We start from the raw sequence: 25128 nt of genomic DNA on the forward strand, positions 1-25128 counted from the left end.
ATTATTTAATATTTTAATGAGCAATAAAAAGGGGAATTATAAAAAGAATTTACAAATTAAATAATTATATATCAATAAATTTTTCAAATTAAAAAGGGATTTACAAAAACAACATTAAAATAATCAATTTATCGACGGATAATTATTTCATTTCTTTCCTCCATACAGCTGATATGTAGAAAAAACCTACAGATATGAAGTGCAGTTACCAGCTACACAGTCTAACTGCACAAAATAATTTGGTGAGGCTGCTGTTGACCTCATTACCTGTTTTTGTGGTTGTCTCCGCAACATTCTGGCTAGTGTCACTATTATCTGTGCAGCAATTACAAATTATCTGCACTGTTGACTACAAAAACTGATTTGGCTGTTACCCAATCTAAAATGTTCTTTTGTTAATAGTGGCCAAGACGATTATCTGCAGCATGTGGAGAACTATCAACCTCATAAAGATGAGGTTCAACATCCTCTGTTTCATGGACCCACTGGTGCTGGCAACTCCAGTTTCATCAACTCTGTAGACAGCGTTTTAAAAGGCAGAATGGCTGCTCAAGCTTTGACAGTTGCAATCTCTCAGGAGAGCTTCACCAAAAAAAGTACAAATGACTTTTAAGTGTGGTTTCATCAAAGTTATGTATTTCATGCACTGTAAAAGTTTACAAACCTTCATGAAATCTAAGAACTCTTTCACCTAGGATTTCATTCAGGAAAACTATGTGCACCTGCAATGATAATTTAGCCGGGTGGTAAATCAGTTCAGATGTGATTTCCCACTTAGGTGTGATATAGCTCTCAAAGTTGTTTGAATGTTAATACATGTGTTCTTTTTTGTTTTCTTTTGAGTGTAAAATTGTTTTCTAATTAAAATGTGAAATAGACTCTAAGTGGGCTGTAACAGTCTCATTGGCTATTGCTGATTTTGGTCACAAGGTGGCAGCGTTGAGCGATATTATTGTGCATCTTGGTCTTTCTTCCTGTTTATGTGCGAACAACATGGATGTATAGAAAGAGCTGGATCAAGCCTCCAGGAACAGCGCCGGGCTGTGAGGCCAATTTGACATAGCGGCCAAACCATGTAATTACAACGTCACGTGATGCTATTGGGCCCAAAAACACTTTTCCATAGATTTACATTGTACCGTAAATCAGCAGATACATTTTTTTGACCATCACAACCCCCGCAAAATGACTCGTCTCGCTATCAAAGTTGATTCATTCGGTCTGATCACATTTCGGAAGCCTAAAAGAGCTGCACAATTGAATTATTTTATCCCCATTCAAGTTAGCCGGAGTTATGGCTGTTAACTATGTATTTATCTGGTTCTATTTTATGTTTTCTGTCGAAAGTCATAACCCACTGCTGTATTTTGTTTTTGTTGTTTTTCTTTTAAATCATTTTTTTGTATTAAATCTGTCACAAGCTGTGAAAGCACATGAGCTCTCTAAAAGGACTCAGTAGCTTACACACTCCGTTAAAATGACCTGTTGCAAATATGGTCCTCAATAAAATTTTAGCTACAAGAACCCCTGAAGTAATTGTGTCCTGTGTGGCAACTAATTCCTCAGGCTACAATAATTACACAGATCAGTGGCAGTTTACAGTAACTAGTTGTGATGAAACTAGTGAGCAAGTGACATGCAGCCTTCCAGCAATTGTGGGTGTTATTATTGTTATAATAACTGAACTTTCCTTTTTTTACAGCAAAAAACTAAATTAAGTTATTATAACTAAGGTTAAGGAACAAGACTACACCCCTCTCTCTTGCTAATTCAATCACCTATGCCTCGCTATTTCAATCACCTGTGCATACCTATATAGGTGTGTCCAACCCCTTTCTCTCCCGTTCATCTCAGTTCTCATGAATCTCCCCACCCCCCAACCTTGTTCTTCTCTCCTCTCCTCTCTCTCAAAGGGTGTCATGGTGGCTCAGTATTGTTCATCAAAAGTGACATTGGACAAGGGTACAAGAATTTCTCCATCAGATATTTTAAATTGTTAAGCTGAAACTATAGAGGAAAAAGCTCCTGTTTTACAAACTGAGACGTAATTCACTCTTACAGGTGTTTTCTCTGCTGCTGTATCCTGTTCTGCATTGGTTCCTGTAAAGATATGGAGCATTGCTGTCCATCTTGCTCTACAACATTCTTCTACTCATCAAAGTATTTTGAGCACTGAAGGCATTTATTCACTTCATTTAGTTGTAAATTTGTATACTAAGTAGTTATTTGGTGCCTCTTTCCCTTTGTCAAATTCATTTCAGTATGCTAAGATATAAATTCTAATGTGTGATGAAAAATGCGGCATGGGAGATGATATATTTGTATGCTATCAGTCACTGGAAAATAAAATGGACTGAAACAGTAGAAGTAGAGTAGAAGTATACAGTTGCTTAAAACATGATATGAAACTCACTGGACTAGTCACTTAAAAGCAACATAATTCTCAAGTGAGGTAGTTGCATTTTGCTTGAATATTTTACTACCCAGTAGTAAAAAAGGAAGGAAGGAAAACTTGTAGCCCAGCCCCTTGGTTTCTAGGCAGGGCTAGCTCTGGTCATTTTGGTGCCCAAGGCAAAATTAGGATTTGTTCACATTATTTTTTTTTATATCTATCCTCAAATGTGGTTTTGTTCTTGTTGACAATGTGTTAGTAAGAAGTGAAATGCTATGTTTTTCAGAATTAAGTACCACTTAACTTTTTTTTGGTACAGTAACTCCCTTTACGCTGTGTCATGTTTTAGAAAGCATTATTTGAATTCTTTCATAAGTTGGTATTTTTTCTATAAATTTGAGCATAAAATTATAGCAAAACTTTCTTTTGGGAACTCTTCTTTTGGTAGATCAAGAAAATACTTGACAGGGCAGTCTTGATATAGACAGTGTGATGGGTGTTTACCAGTGACAAAGTGAAAGTGAATAAAAAAGGGTTTTTTTTGTGAGTGCACTTTTGTACTTGCTTTTCCCTCTTGAACATACTTAAAGTTGCAATAAACAATATTTACCCATATTAGTTGTCAGAAAACAACTATTTTCTATGTAGAGATAATGCGGAGTAATAGCGTCCTTACCAGTGAATGAAGTCACACCCCCTCTGTGTGTGTTGTTATCCGAGCTTGGTAGCCGCATCATATTAGTGCATCCCTGAGTCCCTCTGTGTCTGCTTCATAAACTTTCTCAAATTACAGCTAAACAGTACACTAAAAATATGTTTCTGAAAGCATTTGAGGCAAGAAATAGGCAATGCACTAACAGAATCTTGATCCATATTTGATCAGCTCTGCCTAGTTTGACAGTTTGATCTGAATTTTGTTAGTTGTTGGCTTAATTTTTTTCTTTTTCCCAACCTTATTGAGTAAACCACACACAGTTTTGTTTTGGTCTGAGATGTTGGTGCTGTAGTGTGACATCTAGTGGCTGAATGTCATATTGCAACTTTAATCCACTGTATATTTTTATAATTTATTTGAATTATGGATATTCATAAAGAATAATAAGTTTGCTGTTGGAGCACCCTTGGACCAGTTTTACCAGTGATTTGTTGCAACAAATTTTTAGAGATGGGCATTCTTAAATATTCTCAAATATTATGGTGACATTGAGGTTGTTTTTAGGCCATGGATAATACAGTTCATATTTGTAAAGTGTTATTTGTTGCTTGTTTACATGTTGCCTTAGTATCTTATTGTAGCTATGGGAAGAGGACAATCCAAACCTAAAATCTGCCCACCCTCTCCTCGTAAGATACTCAAAATATTACAGAACATTGTTTAAACTTATATCGATGAAAATAACAGATAATGACACATTCTTCATTGGTGTTGAAGTTGGGACTTCATTCACTAAATCAACATGTGCACTTTACTTGTCAGCTCTTAGTGAACCATGGAGGAATATACCATGGGGGTGAGTGATGTGTTGATGAATTTTCTTCAACTAACTATTAAAACCAAAACTGCACAAAATTATTTAGTGAGACTGTCTTTTGTTATGTCTTGGTTTAATGTCAAGGGTGTCTGTGCACCATATGCACCATACATTTGTTTGATGTAAATACATTTCAATAACACACTATCTAACCTTTTTTATTGAACACTCAAAAGGAAAAAAATCTCCAGTTTGTAAGGGATTTTAAACCTCATAAAGAAGGGGTCCAGCACCTCAGAATTCTGCTTCATGGACCAGTTAGTGCTGGCAAGTCCAGTTTCATCAACTCTGTCGACAGTGCTTTACAAGGCAGGATTGCAACTCGAGCTTCGGTAGAAACAAACTCTGAGGATAGCTTCACCAAAAAAGTATGAACAATTTTCGATGTATGGATTAACTAAGCAAGGTGCATCCCTAATTTATTATATATCTCATGCACTGTTAAAGTTGAAATTACAAACCTTCATAATAACTGCACCTTTCTGGTGTACAGTACAAAATGTACAAAATAAGCTTCGAGAAGGGCATAAATAGAGGAGTTGGTGAAGAAGACATCAAACTGGCCGTGATGGGACACGTGAGAGAGGGTTACAAGGTAAAATAACTGCCTTCTGTTCTGCGATGAGTTTTGCATAAATATTTTTATTCACATAGAAAAACTTTTCACATTCAAGTCATCAGCAAGAGCAGATATAACTGTTTTGTGAGCTGGCTCAGTGGGTTTTATTAATTAAATCAGAGGTCTGAGGTCAAAACGGATATAAGGAATGTGTACAGGAGCAAAAGCCTGAAGAAACGGGTATGCTGATGTGTATGAATTTGTACAGAGATGTTAACTCAGTTCAAATATGTTAATGAAGTAATTTAGCTTTGTATTTTTTTGTATTAGCACAAAATAACCTTTGATCACTTTGCAGTCATTTCTTAAATACAATATTCTTCAAACATAGATGGAGGAAGTGACTGAGAGGCTGGGTATTCCACTGAACTGCATCTTTCTGGTGAAAAACTACAACTCAGAAATCGACACAAATGATGACACTGATTCACTGATTCTGAGTGCATTGAGAAAGATAATTGACTATGGAGAAGACTACCTTAATGACATTTAACCTACAAACTACTGAGGCACATGGAAAATCTCGCTTGATTGTAGAAATATAAAAGATGATTTATGATGTATGATGTAAAATTAAATATTTGAGATCCAGTAATTCGTTCATCAGTAATTCAAGTGAGTAGCATTTTGGGGATTTGTTTTAATATTGTTTCTCCTTTGCCCAGACAAATTCTGAAATTAGTTTTATCTATAAAGACCTTTAACATATTTATGTGCATACTGTACATGTACCTCACCTTTATGAGTTTTATCTTAATTGAAAAATGCTGTATTTAACACATTTGTTGATCAAAATATGTATTCACATTTTTTAAAGTGCTTATGTTAACTTATGTTGATTGTCTCTGGGCCTACTTCCCAACTGTATTTTATACAATAACAATGGATTTATAACATACCTGGACAATAACAATACCTGGATAGTAGTGAAACGGGTCAAAAATCCTTTTTATCATGCGGCAGACGAAGTATTTGTGATCCAAAGCTCCTGTGCCACACTGCTGACAGAGGAGAATGCTGTTTGAAAGAGGAAAGAGATCACCCGACACACAAAAAAAGCATGTGAATAGTTTTTAACACAGCAATTAACAACTATTAACTACAAACAACTATTAGCAGACAATCTGAGGTACACCAACAGTGCCTTTGCACACAAGTTCAACATGTGTCCACATGAAACTGGTTGATTTCCTGCCATCACAAAAACCTTAGATAAGATAAAAACAATTAGAGAAAATATCTTAAAATGTAAGATCATTATTAGCAAAAATTTATACATTCTTAATTGATGTTGGTAAATTGTATTTGATGCTTAGTTTGCCTTAATTTATGGCAATGCGCCTTCAGCTTAGTGAACAATGGAGGCAAACATCACAGGTGTGAATGTGTGTTTTATTATTTATTTATGATAGTGGTGCAACATGGCGGGCTCTGTGGAAGAGGACCTGCTTCCTATATAGATATAAAGGGCTCATTTTAAGGTAACGAAAACACAATGATTCTTATTTTCAGGTGATTATACACTAATTAAAACATACTTATGAATGTTATATTCTATTTCTGCCAAGTTCGTATTATTGGCAAAGAGAACTATCTGCAGTATGTGAATGTTTCAACCTCATAAAGAAGGTTCAACACTTTAGAATTCATGGACTCACTGGTGCTGGCAAGTCCAGTTTCAGCAACCTAACAGTTTACAGTGTTATGAAAGAAAAAAGAAAAGCTGCTAAAGCTTTGGCAGATGTAAACACTTAGGACAGCTTGACCAGAAAAGTATGAATCACACTTTGAGTAGTGTTTGTCCAAGGTCATATTTCATGCACTGTAAATTTTTTGGTTTTCAGCTGTAAGAATCTAATACTGTATTACTGATACATATACTGCAAGTTATTGTACAACCTGTTCTACTATATTTTACTGAATAATGTATGGAAAGGCTGTGTATCAGCCCAATGCAATCAAAACCTGTATTGTATGAGATGTGCATTTTGGGTTTTTGCATTATTGTGCTGTTAGCTATGCTTTATTGATTGAGGTGGTAATTAACTGATTTTGTTGTGTCCCAGTAAACATGAAACTGGTGATTAGCAGGTCAAAAGACATCTAAATGTCAAGGTTTAAAACTGGAAAGTGTTATTCACCAGCATTTTAATTTTAATGGGAAGTTTGGACCTGTTCTACTGTTTAATGAAACATTAGGCTACAGTACTGCTGTTCAGGTAAAACCACAATTGGAAGCAAACATAATGAAATTTGCCAGTAGTTTCCTTTAATTTAATTTCTCCTAGTCCATACAATAGACTATCTTAATGTATGTAATCCCTTGGAAGTTAAAATTATATTGGCCTTGTGGTTTTTACAAATAGGCCTATTATGTGATACAGAGTGGTATGGCAATAACACCAAAATTAGCCTTATATTAACAGATATATTTTTAAGTAAAACTATTGTACAAATAATTGAATCACTGTCAAATTCAAATTCAAATTTTCTTTATTGGCATGAATGTCATAACAACAATATTGCCAAAACATCAAGAGTCAATGAAACAAAATAGCATTAACATAACAGTAAGATTGACATATATTAATTATATACAGTATATCTATAGTATATTTAGTATATCTATGTACATATATCCATCTATGTATGTGTGTATGTATGTATGTATAGATATACATGTATCTATATCTATACATACATATACATACACACACACGTATATATACACAGTATATCCTATGCATGTATTTGTGTGTGTGTGTGTGTGTGTGTGTGTGCGTGTGTGTGTGTGCGCATGTGTGTCTAGATCACTCACTGTCACTCAGGTTGTGGCATTTTAATACATAGCCTACTGGGCAATAAGATATGCCCTGTCTCCTTCTCCTAGAAGTATTTTTAATTCTGAGAAGTCATTAAGCTCTTTGAAATCTGACATTTTAGAGTTCAACTTGTTAAAGTAAATGTTCTTTATTTTATTGAATGTTTTACATTGTAGGAGGAAGTGCATCTCTGTCAACCTCACCTGTCGAACAGAGTGGTGCTTGTAAATGAAAATCAGATTTATAATAAAACTATATTTAAGATTTAGGGCAAAAGTGCCTCATATGATTCAGGAAAGGAAGAAAAAGGCAGTTCCTTATGAAACCCTGAAAATGTACCGTTTTAGTAGTTTTTTCCCCTCTTTAGGCTTTAGAATAATTCAACAAGATAATGTGTACAAAATCAGTAAAATACAGTATGGCAATGCAAAAAAAAATCTTACGTTGTTAGGATGATCATGACGTCATCACGTGATCTCGTCAACAACTCAGCTGTTGTGATGGTGCCTTCCAGGACCGTCGGAAAAGTTGCAAACAAGGCCGCCTGGATGAAACACATTTAGTGACCAATGTCATTCAGGAATCTCATTGTTCTTCAGTGAATACAACCTACATGTTATTCATTGTTTATAAAAGTATTGATTAAATTCAGCGAATTATTAAACTGGCTATTAAATAGATTATGCATGTCTGATGTGAATATTTTCTTCACAACTATTAAGTGTGGGACATATTTTATCTGTGAACAAAATGCTATTTTGTACTCAGACGTTATGATTTGATTGTTTGGCTTATAGGAATCATTTTATAAATTTAATTCCCACAAGATAAACACATCTCTCGGGGCGTGTGATTTTGGACCTTTGCTGAAAATGAGAAGTAGAAGCTTTGGAGGAGCATTTGAAGGCAGCATGGGACAAGTGAGGAAAAAAAGAGGAAGAAATCCACGTAGCCTCTTGCATCGTAATAGTCCAGCCGTGAAATGTTCTCAATGTGTCCTGTTATTTAAAGAAACGCTGCTTTCAATTAAGCGGATAACGGTGTCCATAGTGGCGGGATAACAAGGAATAACCCACATTGGTCCTGTTTGCTGAAAGGGAGAGGACTAAAATGGAGCTGGAAGACGGAGTTGTGTACCAGGACGACCCGGGGACATCAGCGATGATGTCTGAGCGGGTGTCGGGCCTGGCCAACTCCATCTACCGGGAGTTCGAGAGGCTCATCGGCAAATACGACGAAGACGTGGTGAAGGAGCTGATGCCGCTGGTCGTGGCCGTCCTGGAGAACCTGGACTCGGTGTTCGCGGAGAACCAGGAGCACGAAGTGGAGCTGGAGCTGCTGAAGGAGGACAACGAGCAGCTCATCACCCAGTACGAGCGGGAGAAAGCGCTGAGGAAACATGCAGAGGAGGTGAGTTGAACGGAGCTGGGGGTGATGGTTGTCAGCAGCATCCCTTTTTTAAAGGAGGAATAAAGGTTGCCTCAGGTGTTTTTACCTCCCAGCATCCCTGTGTGATGAATTAACCTACACGTGGCCGTGCAGCATCCCGCCCGTCCTGCCATCATTGAGGATGTAAACAAGGCAGTGTCATGGCTAACGTCAGACTGAAATGGCCTTCTCTTTGTATTAGCTGTGCTTTCTAGCGTGATGGTCAATGACTTAACACTGCATCTCTAATCCTAGGATGAGAGGTTTTGACTCATGTCACCTCAACAGAGTCATTCTGACAAGCAAAACTATAATCATCATATCTCTGACAAATTCACCTGTAATCTATGAGCTCGCCTATTGCATCAGAAAGTGTGTGAACCCTGTGAGACCCTGACTGAAGAAACAGCAGGTGAAGTGACTCAGCATTTTGGGCCATCACTGAGAGATAACTCAAATAATGTGGCGAGAGAAGAGACACACTGACAGACAGAAGGATGTGACAGATTTGCTTGCCATATAGCATCTATGCATCAAAAGAAATACTCAAAACATCCCGTCACAGCTTTACCCAGACTGTTGCCTATGATGATCATATTTCATAGGATCCACAACTACTACCAACATCCTGTGCTGCCAGCAGGTCATTATTTCCACCAGTCACTCCTGTACAAAGCACCGTAGCCCCTTTTCACCCACATATCAGTTACTCTATCAGATATGTTCTGCACAGTGTACAGCAATTCAAGATATCACATATACTGTAGTATGAAAACAGTCAAATGTATAAGGCATTCAAAGCCTGTCACTGTGCATGGAGCGCCTTTGAGCGTTCCTGGTCCCAGGTAGAGAACTTCCCAAAGCTCACATTCAACATCAAAAACTCCATGGCAATATCAAAGAAAATCTGCACCATTTTCCACCTTTGGGGGGGGGGGGCTGTTGAATCTATTGAGAGAGCAAATACACTTTATTTTTATTTATTTTTTCTTTTATTTTGTACAAGGTGAGTGATTAACAAAAAAAAAAGTATATGTATGACGCAGGACAGTACAATCGGGAGAAGCAACAGAACCAGAAAATAACTCAAACAAAGCGACATGAACAAAGAAGAATAAATAAATAAAATATTGGTTTAATAGTAGATGCCCATGTGTACCTGTGTGTTAACGTGGGTAGTTGTGTGTGTGTGTGTGTGTGTGTAAGGATATAGAGGGGAGAGAGAGCATAAGGGACAAAAGAGAAGAAGAGGAGAAGAGACGAAAGCTACAGTGCTATTTGGGGGCATCTGTTGTTGGTTGGGTCCCAGGGGACGAGGGGGTGGCCAGGGTGAAACCAAGCTGCGCAAGGGCAGAATTGTATCTATTTATTTACTCATTTTTATTTATGTCTAAGTTATACTCCCCCTTTCTCTCCTCCAAATACACTTTATGCTGTTTGTTGACTGTGACCACAAATATGGTTTTAAGTCAGTATTTCTCTCTTGAAGTAACAGATATGAAAGTAAGTCAACATCCGCTGCTACACAAAATATAGAATATGCAGCAGGTAGCAACCAAAAGGATACATTTTGTTGCAAAAGTAACTTGTTAGTTGCCAACAAAAGTACAACTCAAATGTCTATGTGTTAGGATCTTGTGTTTTTTGGCTAGGATAATAGCTAAGATGTGTGTGGTTTGGGTGTGTGAATATGATGCCTCCTGGCTCCGGGCCTTTCTATGAGGCGCAATGTGATTTGACTCGGACCTTCTGTTCCAGCTTGCTTCCTTGACTCAGGGCATTAGGCCAGCAGAGACACTGGCCCAGTATGTGGTGGACATAGTGACACTGAAACAGTGTGACAGCCAGGCACATAAACACTCTCTGACAGTAATACCGTATCTTGTGTTGATATAGTAACTTATTATGTCAAATAGATACACATTAAACCTAAATCTATGGGATTGTGTTGGGAAATATTCTTTGTCCGCACCCCAGTGGAGGAGGAGTGAGTGAGCGAGGGGTACGCTGACTGTGATTGTGGGTTGGAGAAGCCAAGTATTACTTCCAGGTCATGTGATCCTTTTGTTAGAAAGTAGCAGAAAGGGAACGTCCCCCAGCTTGCATTTTTCCCTTTTTTTTTTTGTTTTTTTTGTCTCTAGTTTTAGTGTCAAATTCTGGTGTCACAGACTGACTCCCCCGCCGTACCAGAGTAGTGAAGGGTGTCACATTTCTTTTCAGGAGGCTGCATCCAGTTGAGATGAACAGTTAACATGTATTGACTTTTTTTTTTTTTTTTTTAGACCTTTTACTCCCTGAATTGGCCATTCATTTCTTTTTAACTCATTATAGATTTCACTGCAGGTCACTCTGTGGCTGTGTAGTGGGCACAGACATGAAACAGCAGTATCATCATCCCTGCTTAGTTATTTTTAACAGCCTTGCTTCCTCTAATCTCTGATGTATATTGAAGACATAACCAAACAAACACATATAAGTTACTGATGATATTGGCGACTGCCAGCTGATTTGTTTGTAGTTTTTCTCCAGTTTGTCCTTTTTTCCAAAAAGGCATTGTGGTTTTATGGATATAGCTGTCATACAGTGCCCAGAAGTCCATAACATGTGTTTGTACAAATACAGTGAGAGTCATGTGTCCAGAAGAAGGAGTGCAGCCACTTTAGAGCCTGGGCTGACTCAGCTGGACAGGATGTGGTCGCTGACACACACACACACACACACACACACACACGCCCACACACACTCAGAGATTTGCCCACAAGGAAACTGAGAGGAACAGGAATTTCCGAATGAACCGATGAGCTCAAGATCCTGATTTAGACACATATTTACATCCACCATCATGTTATGAAAAGTTATGTTGTCACAGTGTCATCTGTGATCCATGATATTATGTATATAACACATCTTGGGCTTTGAGAAACAATGATCAACAATTTCCACCATTTTCTGACATTTTATGGACCGAACAACTAATCAGTTAATTGAGAAAATAATTGACAGATTAATCGATGATGAAAATAATTGTTTTATAACACATACAGTACAATATAATGCAAATATGTAGTAATGGATTTATTACCTTAATAACATCAATAGCACGCTCATGTTGAGATACAGCATATCTTGTTGACTATGGTGAGACATTAGTGACCTCAAGTTCCTCTTGTTTCTTACTATAGGTTAGAAAACCAGAAAAAACGTTATCACTTATCACTTTAAACCACATCAGAGCAACAATAGCAGCCGACTTTTGATGGATGACAGCGAGCCTGACCAAGCCCTGTGTGTGTGTGTTTGTGTGTGTGTTTGTGTGTCTTTGAGTAGAAGTTCATTGAGTTTGAGGACACTCATGAACAGGAGAAGAAAGACCTGCAGAACCACATGGACAGAATGGAGTCCCACTCCCGGCAACTGGAACTCAAGATCAAGAACTACGCAGACCAGAGTAAGCACAAACACAGGCACACACTTAGATTCGTGTGCACAAAATTTCATCATTTATTGCACCTATTGCCTCCCTTTTACGTATGTCGTTCCTGTCATAGTCACTGCTCTCCATCATCTTATGAAGACACACACCAGTATAACCATTTATTTTTATTCATCTGTCTGTTCCCACGTACAAGGACATTTTGTTCTCCTCTCTGCTTTGTTGATATCTTCTTCTTCACTTGTTTGATGTCTCTCTCATGGCTTGTTATGCCTAGTTTTTCTCACAGCGCACACACACTCACACACAACCATACACACTCACACCCCCTCTTTCTCATTCTTCGCGGGGTTAACAGTAATGGGATTATAGGATTTCTGTTATTCCCATCCTCCTAATGCGGCACTGCATTACCGCCCATCTTATTGGTGGATTAAGGAATGGAGGCAAAACGATGGGCTCATACATTTTGTCATGTTGAAAATAGTGTATTCACTCAGTGACTGGTCCAGTATCTGGTGGCAAAGCTACACAGCCAGTTAAAGTGAATCATTCATTCACACAGAGCTTCAACTTTTGGTTGAAGCTGTAATAAGCCAGGCATAATTAGGTCAGTGTTTGGTTAATTCTGGAAAATCAAATGTAAATCCTTTGAATTTTTTTTTTTACATTGTCTGCCCTAATTAACTGTTTTCCCTATTGTGCCAAATGGGGAACAAAACAGCAGCGTTTTTTCCGTTCTGTTGTGCGGATCATTGTTACCTAGCACCTGCAAAAATTGTGGATGTACTTGAGCCTCCTGATGATTGATTGTCAGCAAACCACAGTGCTCTGCTGCCGCTTCCAGTGAATGGTAAATGATTCATTCATTACGTTGCAGAACCTGAGCTGATTGCGTCCTGAGGCATTTCCTGTCCAGGACAGAGTCCACAGCTACTGTAGTGTCACAGTAATAAAGCCACAGTTAGTTAGCAGATGTTTGGCAATAACTGTATAGCTTGGATTTATTTTATTAACTTAATTTTCATTTGCCTGGCACTCAGTTTTGATTTGGGGTTGTGTAGTTTTACCAGTCTTGAACGTGTTCTACAATGTAGATTTTTTTTACATACCCTGTTAGATTGGATATGACAGAAGGAAAGTATTTAATTTTCAGTGTTAAACACATTTTAGGTGAATAAATTCAATCAATATTATTGGCTTAATGTTCAGCGTCCCTACACTGTGGTATTTGAACATCACAAATACAAACCCACAGGAGAGATTACTAGAGACTTCAGTTGCCTCCCCTGTGTGTAGCCTTTCACTTCATTACTTTGTCTCCATGAATTTGATGACTCATGATAGTAGAATGAAATCCCTCAGCTGTGTCAAAATATACACATTGGCAAGTCATCATCACACAACATGCAGAAGCTGCACTGTAGCTGCTGTAATTGATACTATCCAGGCTTTATATATCTGTCTGTTGCAGCAGCTCTGTGTGTGGCTTAGGCTAAACCTGACGTGCTAATAGGGGATTAGGTGTTTTTGTCACTTCATAAGTCGGCCCAACATTGAAACCTATTGGAGTGAGATTTACCCCCTCTGCCTTGTTCCGGTGCCTGTCTGGTAGAGCAAAATTATGCAAGTGGGATATGCACACTTTTTAATGCATAGACTTGTACTACAGTCACGTATTTGTATCTGTTCTTTTCTAATGATGTAAAATATTTAATCAATATCTCATATGCACCTATAGCCTTGCTATGCAGGTATTGCTTAATTGGTAAGGATTTTGTAGTCCAGCTTGCAGTATTTTGAATTTTTCACGCCTGATTCCCATTTTTAAATGATTTTCATTTTTGTTTACGCATAATTCATAGGCAAAGTAGGATCATTGTCTTGCATATTTCAGAGTGACCACCTTAAACTAAGCAGTATTTATTCTTTTGCAGTTGGCAGGTTGGAAGAACGAGAATTGGAGCTCAAGAAGGAGTACAACTCCCTCCATCAGCGGCACTCTGAGGTAAGAGGGAGAGGAACTGAAGGGGGAGAGGAAGGAAGGAAATGTTGCCGAGTTGTGATTGTTAACGACATTCTTGACAAGTTTCCTCTGGGTCATTTGTTTTGACTTCTGCAGATGATCCATAATTATATGGAGCATGTAGAGAGGATCAAAATGCAGCAGATCAGTGAGACTTCAGAGTCAAGCGGTGTCGGCAGAGTCAGGTAAGAACACACAGGATACGTCTGCGTTAAGAAGTTTTTCATATTATTATTTCGTATTATTTTCAAAGCTGATCAGTTCAAAATAAAAAAACAAACAAGTGAAAACACCAACACAGTCGCGTCTTTGAGAAAACGTCAAAACAAAAATCTTTTTTCGTTTCCCTCTCACCTCTCCAGGAGAGAGCGGCCTCTCTCTTTGGGGATCTTCCCATCATCTGGTGGGGCATCTCTGATTATCCCAGACCCCCAGGCTAGGGCAGAGACACCAAACACAGAGGGCTGGAGGTTCAATGACGCAGCACAGCCACGGTCCAACACTAGCCTTAAGGTAGGTGTGTGGATGGCAAAATAAGTCTTTATTTTCCACACTTAAACTCACTTACATGGAATAAAAAATCACTTACATGATATCAGCCTGATAACTGATGTGGGGGAGTTGGAAATGTCAGACATGCAGTGTAGCATAGTGAAAGACAAAGGATGCCACATCTTTGAAGTCCTGCCACAAAGACCGACATGTTTTCCTCCTCCAGTCACTGTTAATTCATCTGGACTTCCTTCCTCAGTATCTGTGCTCCAGAGAGTCAGTCGTGTAGTGTGTCCTATCTGGCGACATGTTAAAAGCTGATTCTCCAGTCTGAACAATGATGATCTTAAATAATCAAAACTTATTGTGTAGTCTGATCCCATCATTATTCTGCTCACAAAAAAGGACATCACTTAATTCAAATTATTTGATAGCTGAGTGTGAACTACTATGTAAACACTCTCACCATTTTAACTGTCAGATCAAAATCAGTGTCAACAGTATACATTTTTTGAAAAAAAAAAATGCAAAAATGTAGAGAATGATATGATCGCTATTATCCCATTTCCTGGCAGAGTGTTTCCGGCCCTCCTGCCAGTGCTAGAAGATAGAGGAGTTTTTGGCTTTGGATCCATTTAAGAATAGAGAGCCTTTGATAAGGCCTGGGCGCGCCTAAGCATATTTCAGTAGGCATCTGACAAGGCCGTCTCTATTTTCAGACATCCTCTTTTAAGCCATTAATGAATATGCAAACTTGTCTGATCACCTGGTGCATCAGTGAGAGGAGATCATTAAATGCATCACATGAATATTTATAATTGCAGCAATTTTCTATTTGATGCAGGGACAAATTACTTCATTTTTCTTTTGAATTTTATTCTTTATATGATGTGTGTTCCCACTTATTTTAATTAATGTTAAATTGCCCTAAATATTACAGGGAGCACAGCTCATTCCTCTCATATAGATGTTATAATGGCTGTTTTCCTTCTGCTGAAATTTTGTTGTTACTCTAAATTATTCGCATTTTTGGGTGTGTGGGTTTTGTTTGTATCTGTGGCAGTTAGGACCTGGAGGGTGACAATGTTATTTCATCCCACTGCTGCGTTTTTGTTAAAACTGGGACATCAGCTCTGTGTCGCGGTGCATGATGGGAGTGATGCCGCTGTATGGCTCGCAGCCAGTCACCGAGGGAGAAAAAGGACTAGCTGGAATGTGATTGGTCCTTATGTAATCAGTGCCACAGGACGGTTATTGTTGAGCCACAGCCTTTTGAATACGAGTGGCTTTGATATGCACACAGGCCGTTATAGTTAAAACACAGACATCATATTTATTTATGGGAGTGGGCGGTGTTGCAAGTGAAAATGAATGACAGGTAAATGACGTGCATGCCAGCCATAATCTAATCTCCATCAGCAATATGAATCATATAAATAAGACCATTTCATTGCCTTTGAGTCTGGTGTAATTATATTTCCTAAATCATTGCATTTCTTTCATTCAAAGAGACCTTAACAAAGCAATGTCACTTAAACAAATCAAAGTGGATATGTAACTGGTACAATACATTGACATTTTGATATTACATAATAATTACATAATTTTGTAAGCGTTCTAGGTAGTGATGAAAAAGTTAGAATGCTGCAAATATTTGTTTGTAATGTTCATAATTAATAGTTTTACCTCTTTAATAAAGGCCCTGCATACCCGCACAGGTGCTCCCACTTAACCTGGACAGTTTATGCACCAATAAGAATGATAAAGATGTAATGTGTCCCTCCCTGGCAGGTGCATCAAAGATGTCAATCAAACAGTCTACACACTCCTGAGAAGTGCTTGAATCATTCAAAATACATTAAATCACCTGTGCAGGTGTACAGTGGGCATGCAGGGTCCTTTAAATGAAAATACCAATGCTATTTACAAATGCTATGTTAAGATACATCTTGGAAGGTATTTTGGCTGTAGGTTAGACTAAAAGCAAAATTTTAAGTTTTATGATATACAGCAAATGATGAACTGCCACTTGTGTACACACACACATTCACCTATATATGTATGTACTTTGCTACAAACAATAGTACTTTTCCATTCACTTCACAGACATGCACACTTTTGGGTGTATGCATTTCTGCTGAACTGCTTCTGCACATACAGTATGAGCTTCATTCTTACTCTTCCCCCCCAAGCAGTTGGACTTTGTCGACCCCCCAAAGGAAAGGGAGGGTAAGAGTGCGCAAGACTCTACTTGGGGGAATTCACTGGCAGACGACTGCAAGGTAGTTGGATGAGTGGCGGTTGGTGGAAATGCCAGCAGCAGCACGCCTGCATTGGCTTTGGGCAGCACATTGTTTGTGTTTGCGTGTGTATGGGCTTCAGTAGTCTCCTCCACTATGCCGTTTCATCTTTTCAAAAATCGTCGCCTACTCACTTTGTGCATTTATAGACCATCACTTCACAGACCACCTGTGATGGACTGTGCTACATGCAACCATGCCGTATGTGAGGGCTACATTGGGGTCTTTTCAAAATCTAAGTGCACACAACTGTCAGCTGTGTCATGGATGGAAACGGTTAATTATTAATCTGTCAAAGTCAATGACAGCTTGGTTGCATCTGGCCTCTAATTTGTTTTTCATTTCAGTTTAAATGCATGATAGTTTTAGATTTCATATTTTGCTTCATTCACACAGATCTCAACATTACAGTAACATTTCTGATCATCTCTCATTGTACAGTAACGTAGCATCATATATTTAGATGGTACTCTGTGTCTTTGCTGTTGTTGTGTAATAGTAGACCTAACACGTCCAGTAGATGTATGATTTCAGCCTCTGTTAAGTTTCTTCTAAACTGTTTTTAGTTTTTGAATCTTGTGTTGTGTATAAGAGGCAGAATGGCACCTCCCATTGTGGCCATGATTTATGTTCAGTTGATGTTGTGTGAAGCCCCCCCTCCCCCTGCAATCTGTGAAGCTCTGTGTCGACTTACTGTTTGTGTGCTAGCTCTGTGTTCCTCGTGTTCTCATAGGAAGCTATCCTCAGTCCATGTGTGCTTCTTTTGTTGTGTTCATTCATAGTGTTTCTGTTAGATTTCTTAATGTTTTCATGAACTCCAATTTCACAAAAAAACGATTCCCTGTAGCTTACTGTTCCAGATTTTTGTGTTTAAAAGATTTTCCCTCTATCTAATTCAGAACACAATAATAAAAGTTTAAAAGTTAGATTTTCTATACTTTGAGATTGTCATGATGCTCTCGCTCTACATAATGTAAGAGCTGAAGGAAATTGGACTCTTGTGTCTTCCCTTGTCTTGTTTGTGTTTAGCCCTTTCTCTGTTCAGCCTCATGTTTACCTGTTAGATCATAAATTGTCTTGTTATGTTTTCTTTTCCCCTGTTTGGTCTGAATATGTTGTGTATGTGTTTTAATATGTAATATGTCCTTTTACATTTTTATTTCTTAATTTTGGCTCTGGTTCATTTATGGTCTACCTGAGTGGCATCTTGACCCTTGATTTTGAGCAGCTATCAATATGTTGCCGTGAATAAGTCCCCTGTTATTACAGGATGAGCTGTCGGACTTCAACGGCTCCAAGTCTGCCACACCAATGTCCACCACAGCCTCGGACATGGAGAAGGAAGATGGGAACAGTAAGAGCATGGAGGTGCAGGCTGCACCAGGGACTAGATCCATATCAGTGGGTAGGGTCAAACATCATGAAACTGTGCTAGTTACAGAATCACATTCATTAATCATCCATTAGTCATTCGTCATATACAGTAGATGAAAGAGTGTTTGGCATACACTGTTTATGCTGTAGAGCTGTTAAAGAAGTAAAGTTTTTGTTTCCTCAATCTAAAAAATCCTAGTCGTACACACCAACTTTACTAATGACATGTTTTGTAGATTTTTACTCATATATTGTTCTGGCATGTCCTGTGTCTTATGTAGGTTTGTCTGAAAATGAGGACAGCTCAGATGTGCAGGACATCATTGAGTCCACTCCTGAGCTGGACATGGATCTCATTGGTTACAAGGCATGCAGGTAGTACTAAGAACATCCTGTCGGGTCAGTTTTACATAAAGTTTCACCAGGTAGCAAAACATCACCTCCTGTTCTTATTATTCTTCTAGCACCCCTACCAAAGGCATTGAGAACATGGCATTTGACCGCAATACGGACTCACTGTTTGAAGAGCTGTCGTCTGCAGGCACTGGGCTCATAGGGGATGTAGATGAGGGGGCCGACCTGCTGGGTGAGTAAAAACTCGATTCTCATTGGTACAATGCAGAACTGATAGTGAATTATGTAGCAGTAATCCTGTTGGACCCTCTGAATACATGTCACCTGTGTAGTGTTGAAATAGTCTGTATGAAATTGCTTGATTCAATTATGAATTGACTCAAAATGGTTATTTAAGTTAAAAAAAATCCTACTCACAGGTGTATTTCACTATTTTACAATACATACTGGTTGAAATATAAAACTGCTGAAGTTCTACTCTTCCAATACTTTGTATGTTGTGTGAAGATTAAGCGTATACATATAGTAAATGTTATGTCTACAATTACACCATGGCCATGAAAGATACTTGTTTGTAATTGGCTGGCAGGTGTCTTTTAAAATCATACAGGTCTTTCGAGGCATCTTAAACGTGGATCTGACCAAAAGCTTCACCATTCTAATTCATTAGAACATATATTAAAGGTCAATAAAACTCAGTGGCTAAATCATTAGGCCTTTGAATGATTTAATGAAAATAAATGGATATAAAATGAGAAGTTATACTACAATAACAATTTTGATTTATCTTTAGCCCTCTTGAACGGGCTATAGGTGAAATTTCCCCATTGATAAAACTACAGGCAATGATACTTACATTTTTAAAAATGTATGACAACTTTATACGCAAAGTACCTTTTGCTTCTTTTGAGAGTGGCCATGGTATAATAATATACTTAATAATACACTTTGAGGTGTCCTGATACAGAAAAGGATAGACTCTACATCATGTTGTGGTGTCTATTTTTAACTTTTTTGTTAGGACACAACATGCAACCAAAATGTGTTCAAGATATTATGTGACATCAGAGAATATTTTATATTTTAATGGACTATTTCTGTTTTTTCTTGTTGTATCAATGAGGTGTAGGTTAATACATAAAAATAATGTCTAATAACCCTGCATATTTCTTATGTCTTTGATTACTGCTTTTATTGGTTTTTCAAATTGACTTAAAAGCTGTTTTACTGAAGCTCTAGTACCATATTTGGTTAGCAGCTGTTGTTCTACTGCTAGCACTTGTTTTAAATTCATTATAACTCCAACACCTGCTGTATGCTGCAATGCTACACCAACTGCTTTGGTCCAGCTGTTATACACAGTGTTAGCCATCTACCTATGTTAACATCACCTCTCTTTCTCCCGTGTCTCATCTCCCTGCTTTTGTCCATAATCCCAGTGGAGTACTCTGGTGTGTATGACCTCAAACCTTTCCTTAGCTAAACATTCTTTTGTAATTTCCCTTTGACTTTCTACTCACAACTCACCTTCTGCCATATTCGCCATCGCTACAGCTCACAGCCTCTTCCTCATTATGTTTGATAACAGTTGGGTTCAGTAATGCACAGTGTGTAGCTTTTCAGCCGTCTACTTTGACTGCCTCTGAGCTAAAACACACAGATATGCAGTCGTTTAGACAAAGTTTGGTGCATGGGTGACGGGGTTCAGTGTTTCCTTTTTTCAAATGATGCATCATTTCCATAAAGTTATCCTAACTTTTCTTTTTACAGCTTAAAATATTTTTTTGCCCTTGTATTTTCTTGTTTTCCTTCTCCCTACTGCTGCCTTAAAGAACAAGCAGCATCTCTTCCTGTTTGCTTGTGGAGTCAACAGCTACATGTTTAGCTCTGGCTCCTCCATCATTTTGGTCATTCCACTGTCTCAAACTATATCCGCATTTCTTTCTCTCTCTCTCTCTCCCTCTTCTTTATTCTTTCCGCCTGACTTGGATTGCATGGTTTTCTCAGACCTTAGTTTGATTGGTAAGACCTCACCCTCTCTATCCATCCTTCTCCTGTCAGTCATGTGACATGTGCTGTGGGTTTTGTGTGTTGTGGTTGTTTCTGCACATAGTTTCTTGTATTGTGAAACCTACAGTAACGCATATCTCACTAGGAGATATTTCTCACCCTATGTAGTGTCTTGTTGGATTTTAGTAAGAATAATCTACAGTGGTGCATCTTAACCTCTTCCACTCCCTGAGGACACTGGCGTCTGCAGGTGACATTACTGTCTCTCAGAGGCTGTAGCAGCTCAGTTTTAAAGCTACTGTTAAGATACTTGTATCATATGAAACTAGGCGACCTAATCCATTGGTACCAACCATGTCATCCTATCTTGTTGGGAAGGGGACTAAATAACACTCCAAAATTAGGCTAAATTTTGGCAAGGGAAAACTGGCATGGCCATTTTCAAAGGGGTCCCTTGACCCCCCACCTCAAGATATCTGAATGAAATGGGTTCTATGGTTACCTACAAGTCTCCCCTTTATAGACATGCCCACTTTATGCTAATCCCATGCAATTTTAGGCAAAAACCATGCAGTTTTTTGCATGCAGTATAAATGTGTTATTTTCGGCTATTCTAAAAATGGTGTATTTGAACATTTCTGCATACTGGGGTCCCTAAACAGTCTTGGAATTGCATAAATTGGGTATGACTGGAAAGCTGAGACTGGATTTAATGAGCCAAATTGTATTAATGTGTGATGATGTTAGTCCCCATAGTAGCCATTTCATTGTAGTGAGACCATTTTTTGAAACTTGACCTCACTGTATAAAATGACCTATTGTGACCTCTGGGATAATCACAGTCTCATGAAACTTTATACCCACCAGCTAGAGACTGAGGGCATTCAGAGGACATATGGCTTTCCTAAGTATATTGACCATAAGGGGGTTTCTTAGCAATTTCCAGAACAGAAGTGCTCACCATCCAATCTCTGAAAAATGCAATTCTTACATAAATCTCCAAATGTCAAAAGTTTTTGATACCAAATCACAGCATGCATTTTTCTGTGGTGTTCTTCAAGGTCTTGGTGTCTTAATGTGGTATTTTGGAGGGATTTTTGACCATTTTTATCAATTCTCGAGTGGTCAAAAATGGTTAAAATTTGCACCAAATCTGTATAACAAATTATATCAACCCAAAAATTGCTGCAACAACTTATGAGACATAATTGAGCCTGGGAATGGCCATCATATACTTCCATCATAATGTTCTAGGCCCTTATACACTCTAAACTTTCAAAATTTAAATAGGCTCCTAACCAAAACGCAATGTTCATTACAGATTTATTACTAGAAAAACTTGACACACAGTGCTGAACTGCATCTCAAATTAATCTCAGATTCCCATCTTTCAGATGATATATATGTGGCATATACTGTTGACCTGCTATCTCTCCCTAAACATCCCCTGTTCCCTCCAAAAATGGGTCTGTGGTAGGGGGGCAGGAGTGGAAGAGGTTAATATGTAGTGCTTATGTAGTCACTGCTCCAGCTTGCTGTCAAAGTTTTGTTATGGAATAAAATTCCAATGTGGTCATCAATTCCGTACAGGTATGGGACGGGAAGTTGAAAATCTCATACAGGAGAATTCACAACTGCTTGAGACAAAGTAAGTACATAACTTGAGGAATACGCCACCAACTTTAGCATTGCACTGCTATAATACTGTCAGACTCATGATGGACAGTTTAAAGAAAGCAGATCAAAATCATTTATTACACACATTATTCTTCCATTTCAAAACCTGCTGCCTACATTACCCACGATGCAACTCGACTCGAATCACTCGACTATAAAGAATTTGGGTTTGTTACGCTCGTAGTGACTAATGCAGCCTTGAGCAGAATTGAGGAGTGAGCTACAGAGGATTGGTAACCTCCCTTGTTTTTTACGCCACAACCCCAGATTGTTTTCGTTTTTAAACTTGTAGTCTTCAGCCCCAACTGACACTGACTCAAATGACATCACTTTTAGGCAATTTATCAAATTTCACGCAAATCTGTGTGGAGCCACAGAAGGCTTTATACTGTTTTCACATATGCAGTAGTACTCCCCAAGACCTGTAAACAAACTTGGATGTGTAAAATCGGTGGAGCTCTCTTTTTAATCTTTTTGTGTAAAGAGTTTGATATTTTATATCCATCACTTTTTAATCCTTTGTCCCAGTTAAAATGTACCTAGGACTCAAGAGGGAAAAATGTCAACAGTGTTGTATGAGTATACTAAAACATACTTGTTCCCTTTCTTTACAGGAATGCCCTGAATGTGGTGAATAAAGACTTGATATTGAAGGTGGATGAGTTGACCTGTGAGAAGGAGATGCTGCAGGGGGAGATGGAGGCTTTGCTGCAGGCCAAGACCAAGCTGGAGGACAAGAACAGAGAGCTTGAGGAGGAACTCAAAAAGTAAGTAGCAGGTATCATTATGTCTCTGCGTTGGCGACAGCCAGGACCGGAGGCCTTATGTTTTCAGGTTGTCCATATGTCCGTCCCATTCTCGTGAATGCGATATCTAAGGAACGCCTTGAAGGAATTTCTTCAAATTTGGCAAAAACTTCCACTGGGACTCAAGGATGAACTGATTAGATTTTGGTGGTCAAAGGTCAAGGTCACTGTGACCTCACGTCCGTCCCATTCTCGTGAACACGATATCTCAGGAACCCCTGGAGGGAATTTCATTACATCTGGCACAAATGTTCACTTGGATTATATGAGTCCGGACAGACATGGATTTAAGTGCAAACTTGACTGGTTGGCAGAGGCATACAACCATGAGGCAGTATTTCTAGTTTTTATACTGCAGTTCTTGTTTTAAAGTGTTTTTTTTTTGTTTTTTTTCCAGAGTGCGAGTGGAGATTGAGGAAGTGAAACACAAAACTAAAGATGAAGAAGATGTGAGTCTTGTACAACAATATCTGCAACTGAACACTTCCCACATGTGTCGAAATGGAGCTCATTCCTAAAATAATGAATGTATTTCTGTGTGGTCATGTGTGGGTTTAATTGTGCGCTGCCACAGAGTGATGTACCTACAGCCCAGAGGAAGCGCTTCACCAGAGTGGAAATGGCCAGAGTGCTGATGGAAAGGAACCAGTACAAAGAGAGACTAATGGAGCTACAGGAAGCTGTGAGGTGGACAGAGATGATTAGGTAAAGAGGAATTAGTATTCATCAAAGCCAAACTTAATACCAGTATCTCATTGTTCTGTGAGATCTCTGCTGTTTTCTTAACTTAGAGTTAAAATCCATAACTTTCTGCATGTTAATGCAACAGCAAAGATAACTGAGCATCCACCAGTGTTGTCTGTTTGCAGTAAAAACATCTCTGATCAAAACAATATTCTGACCATGAAACATGAGCATGTTATTGTCTGGATTGATGAAATTGGATGGTGTTACAGCTGTCAAAAAGCTCAGACAACCTCATTAACTTTTTTCAGTAGCGGAACATGGAGACCACCTCCAACCACAATAATGTCTTAATGTTTCACCAGCAGTCAGATGGATACAATAATGACATACCAATTAAAGAAGGCAATAGAGTTCAGCTTTAATTGTAAGGAGCAGAAGGATCCTTCTACATACTCAACCTGCACTTGTGTGTCTAAAAACTGTCTTCAAACTCTTCTTTAGGGCCTCGAGGGAAAATCCAACACTCACAGAAAAGAAGAAATCCAGCATCTGGCAGTTGTGAGTCCTCTCAAATTTACAGTTTCTTTTTTTTAAAAACTACAGCGTTATTCACCATTTTGTCTGGGCTTTAGTTTTGACAGCCTTTTGCGGTCAGTGCACACTTTCCATTTAACTCCTGTGACATTTTCTCTCAAATTATTCAAATACATTTTTTTTCTTATCTTTTCCGGGATGTGTCATTGAATTGGCAGCATTAGGTAAAGATGGTTTAGTAACTCTTCTCCCAGCCAAACCTCTCTCTTGCCCTCCACTGACACAGAACTACTCCTCCATTACAAATGGATCCAACTTTGATGTGTCTTTCTCCATAATCTTTACTCTCCATGCAGTGTATCAGTTTTTGTTATCACAAACTGCTCAGACATGACTCTCCTTGTGCCCCCCGGGCTTTCCTGTCTCCTGCCTGCTGTGTGCCTTTTGATGTTTTCCTACTCTGTCTGCTCATAGAGAGCTAAAGAGGGATGGAGTTCCCTCAGTAGCCTAAATACATGTACATGTTCTGTCACTTTTGTGTGTGTTCTGTCAGTTTTACTGTAAGACATTTTTAACAGAATATAGTAGATGTGTTATCTTTGTTTTATTAAGTCTACTTGAGTAGACTTTAAAAAAAACAAG

At 38.5% G+C, this 25128-nt stretch overlaps 1 protein-coding gene across 9 annotated transcripts in view; it reads left to right on the top strand.

Annotated features, from left to right (window-relative positions):
* The first annotated feature begins 8272 nt into the window (after positions 1-8272).
* spag9a (sperm associated antigen 9a) overlaps positions 8273-25128 on the top strand; it is a 29050-nt gene continuing 12194 nt past the window's right edge. For 2 of the 9 annotated variants that reach the window (XM_067615665.1, XM_067615666.1), the window contains exons 1-15: positions 8273-8775; positions 12121-12241; positions 14164-14234; positions 14349-14437; positions 14615-14765; positions 16937-17026; positions 18314-18449; positions 18700-18793; positions 18883-19004; positions 20780-20794; positions 22373-22430; positions 23074-23226; positions 23663-23714; positions 23840-23970; positions 24454-24510. In XM_067615665.1, the coding sequence (XP_067471766.1) occupies positions 8476-8775; positions 12121-12241; positions 14164-14234; positions 14349-14437; positions 14615-14765; positions 16937-17026; positions 18314-18449; positions 18700-18793; positions 18883-19004; positions 20780-20794; positions 22373-22430; positions 23074-23226; positions 23663-23714; positions 23840-23970; positions 24454-24510 (1640 nt within the window). In that variant the 5' untranslated portion in view covers positions 8273-8475. Of the gene's footprint in view, positions 8776-12120; positions 12242-14163; positions 14235-14348; positions 14438-14614; positions 14766-16936; positions 17027-18313; positions 18450-18699; positions 18794-18882; positions 19005-20211; positions 20224-20779; positions 20795-22372; positions 22431-23073; positions 23227-23662; positions 23715-23839; positions 23971-24453; positions 24511-25128 lie in introns of all 9 variants that reach the window. The other 7 variants (XM_067615668.1, XM_067615672.1, XM_067615671.1 and 4 more) reach the window with 5 other exon arrangements.

This window comes from Thunnus thynnus, chromosome 17 (genome assembly GCF_963924715.1).
Source record: "Thunnus thynnus chromosome 17, fThuThy2.1, whole genome shotgun sequence".
In the NCBI taxonomy this organism is placed as follows: Eukaryota; Metazoa; Chordata; class Actinopteri; order Scombriformes; family Scombridae; genus Thunnus; species Thunnus thynnus.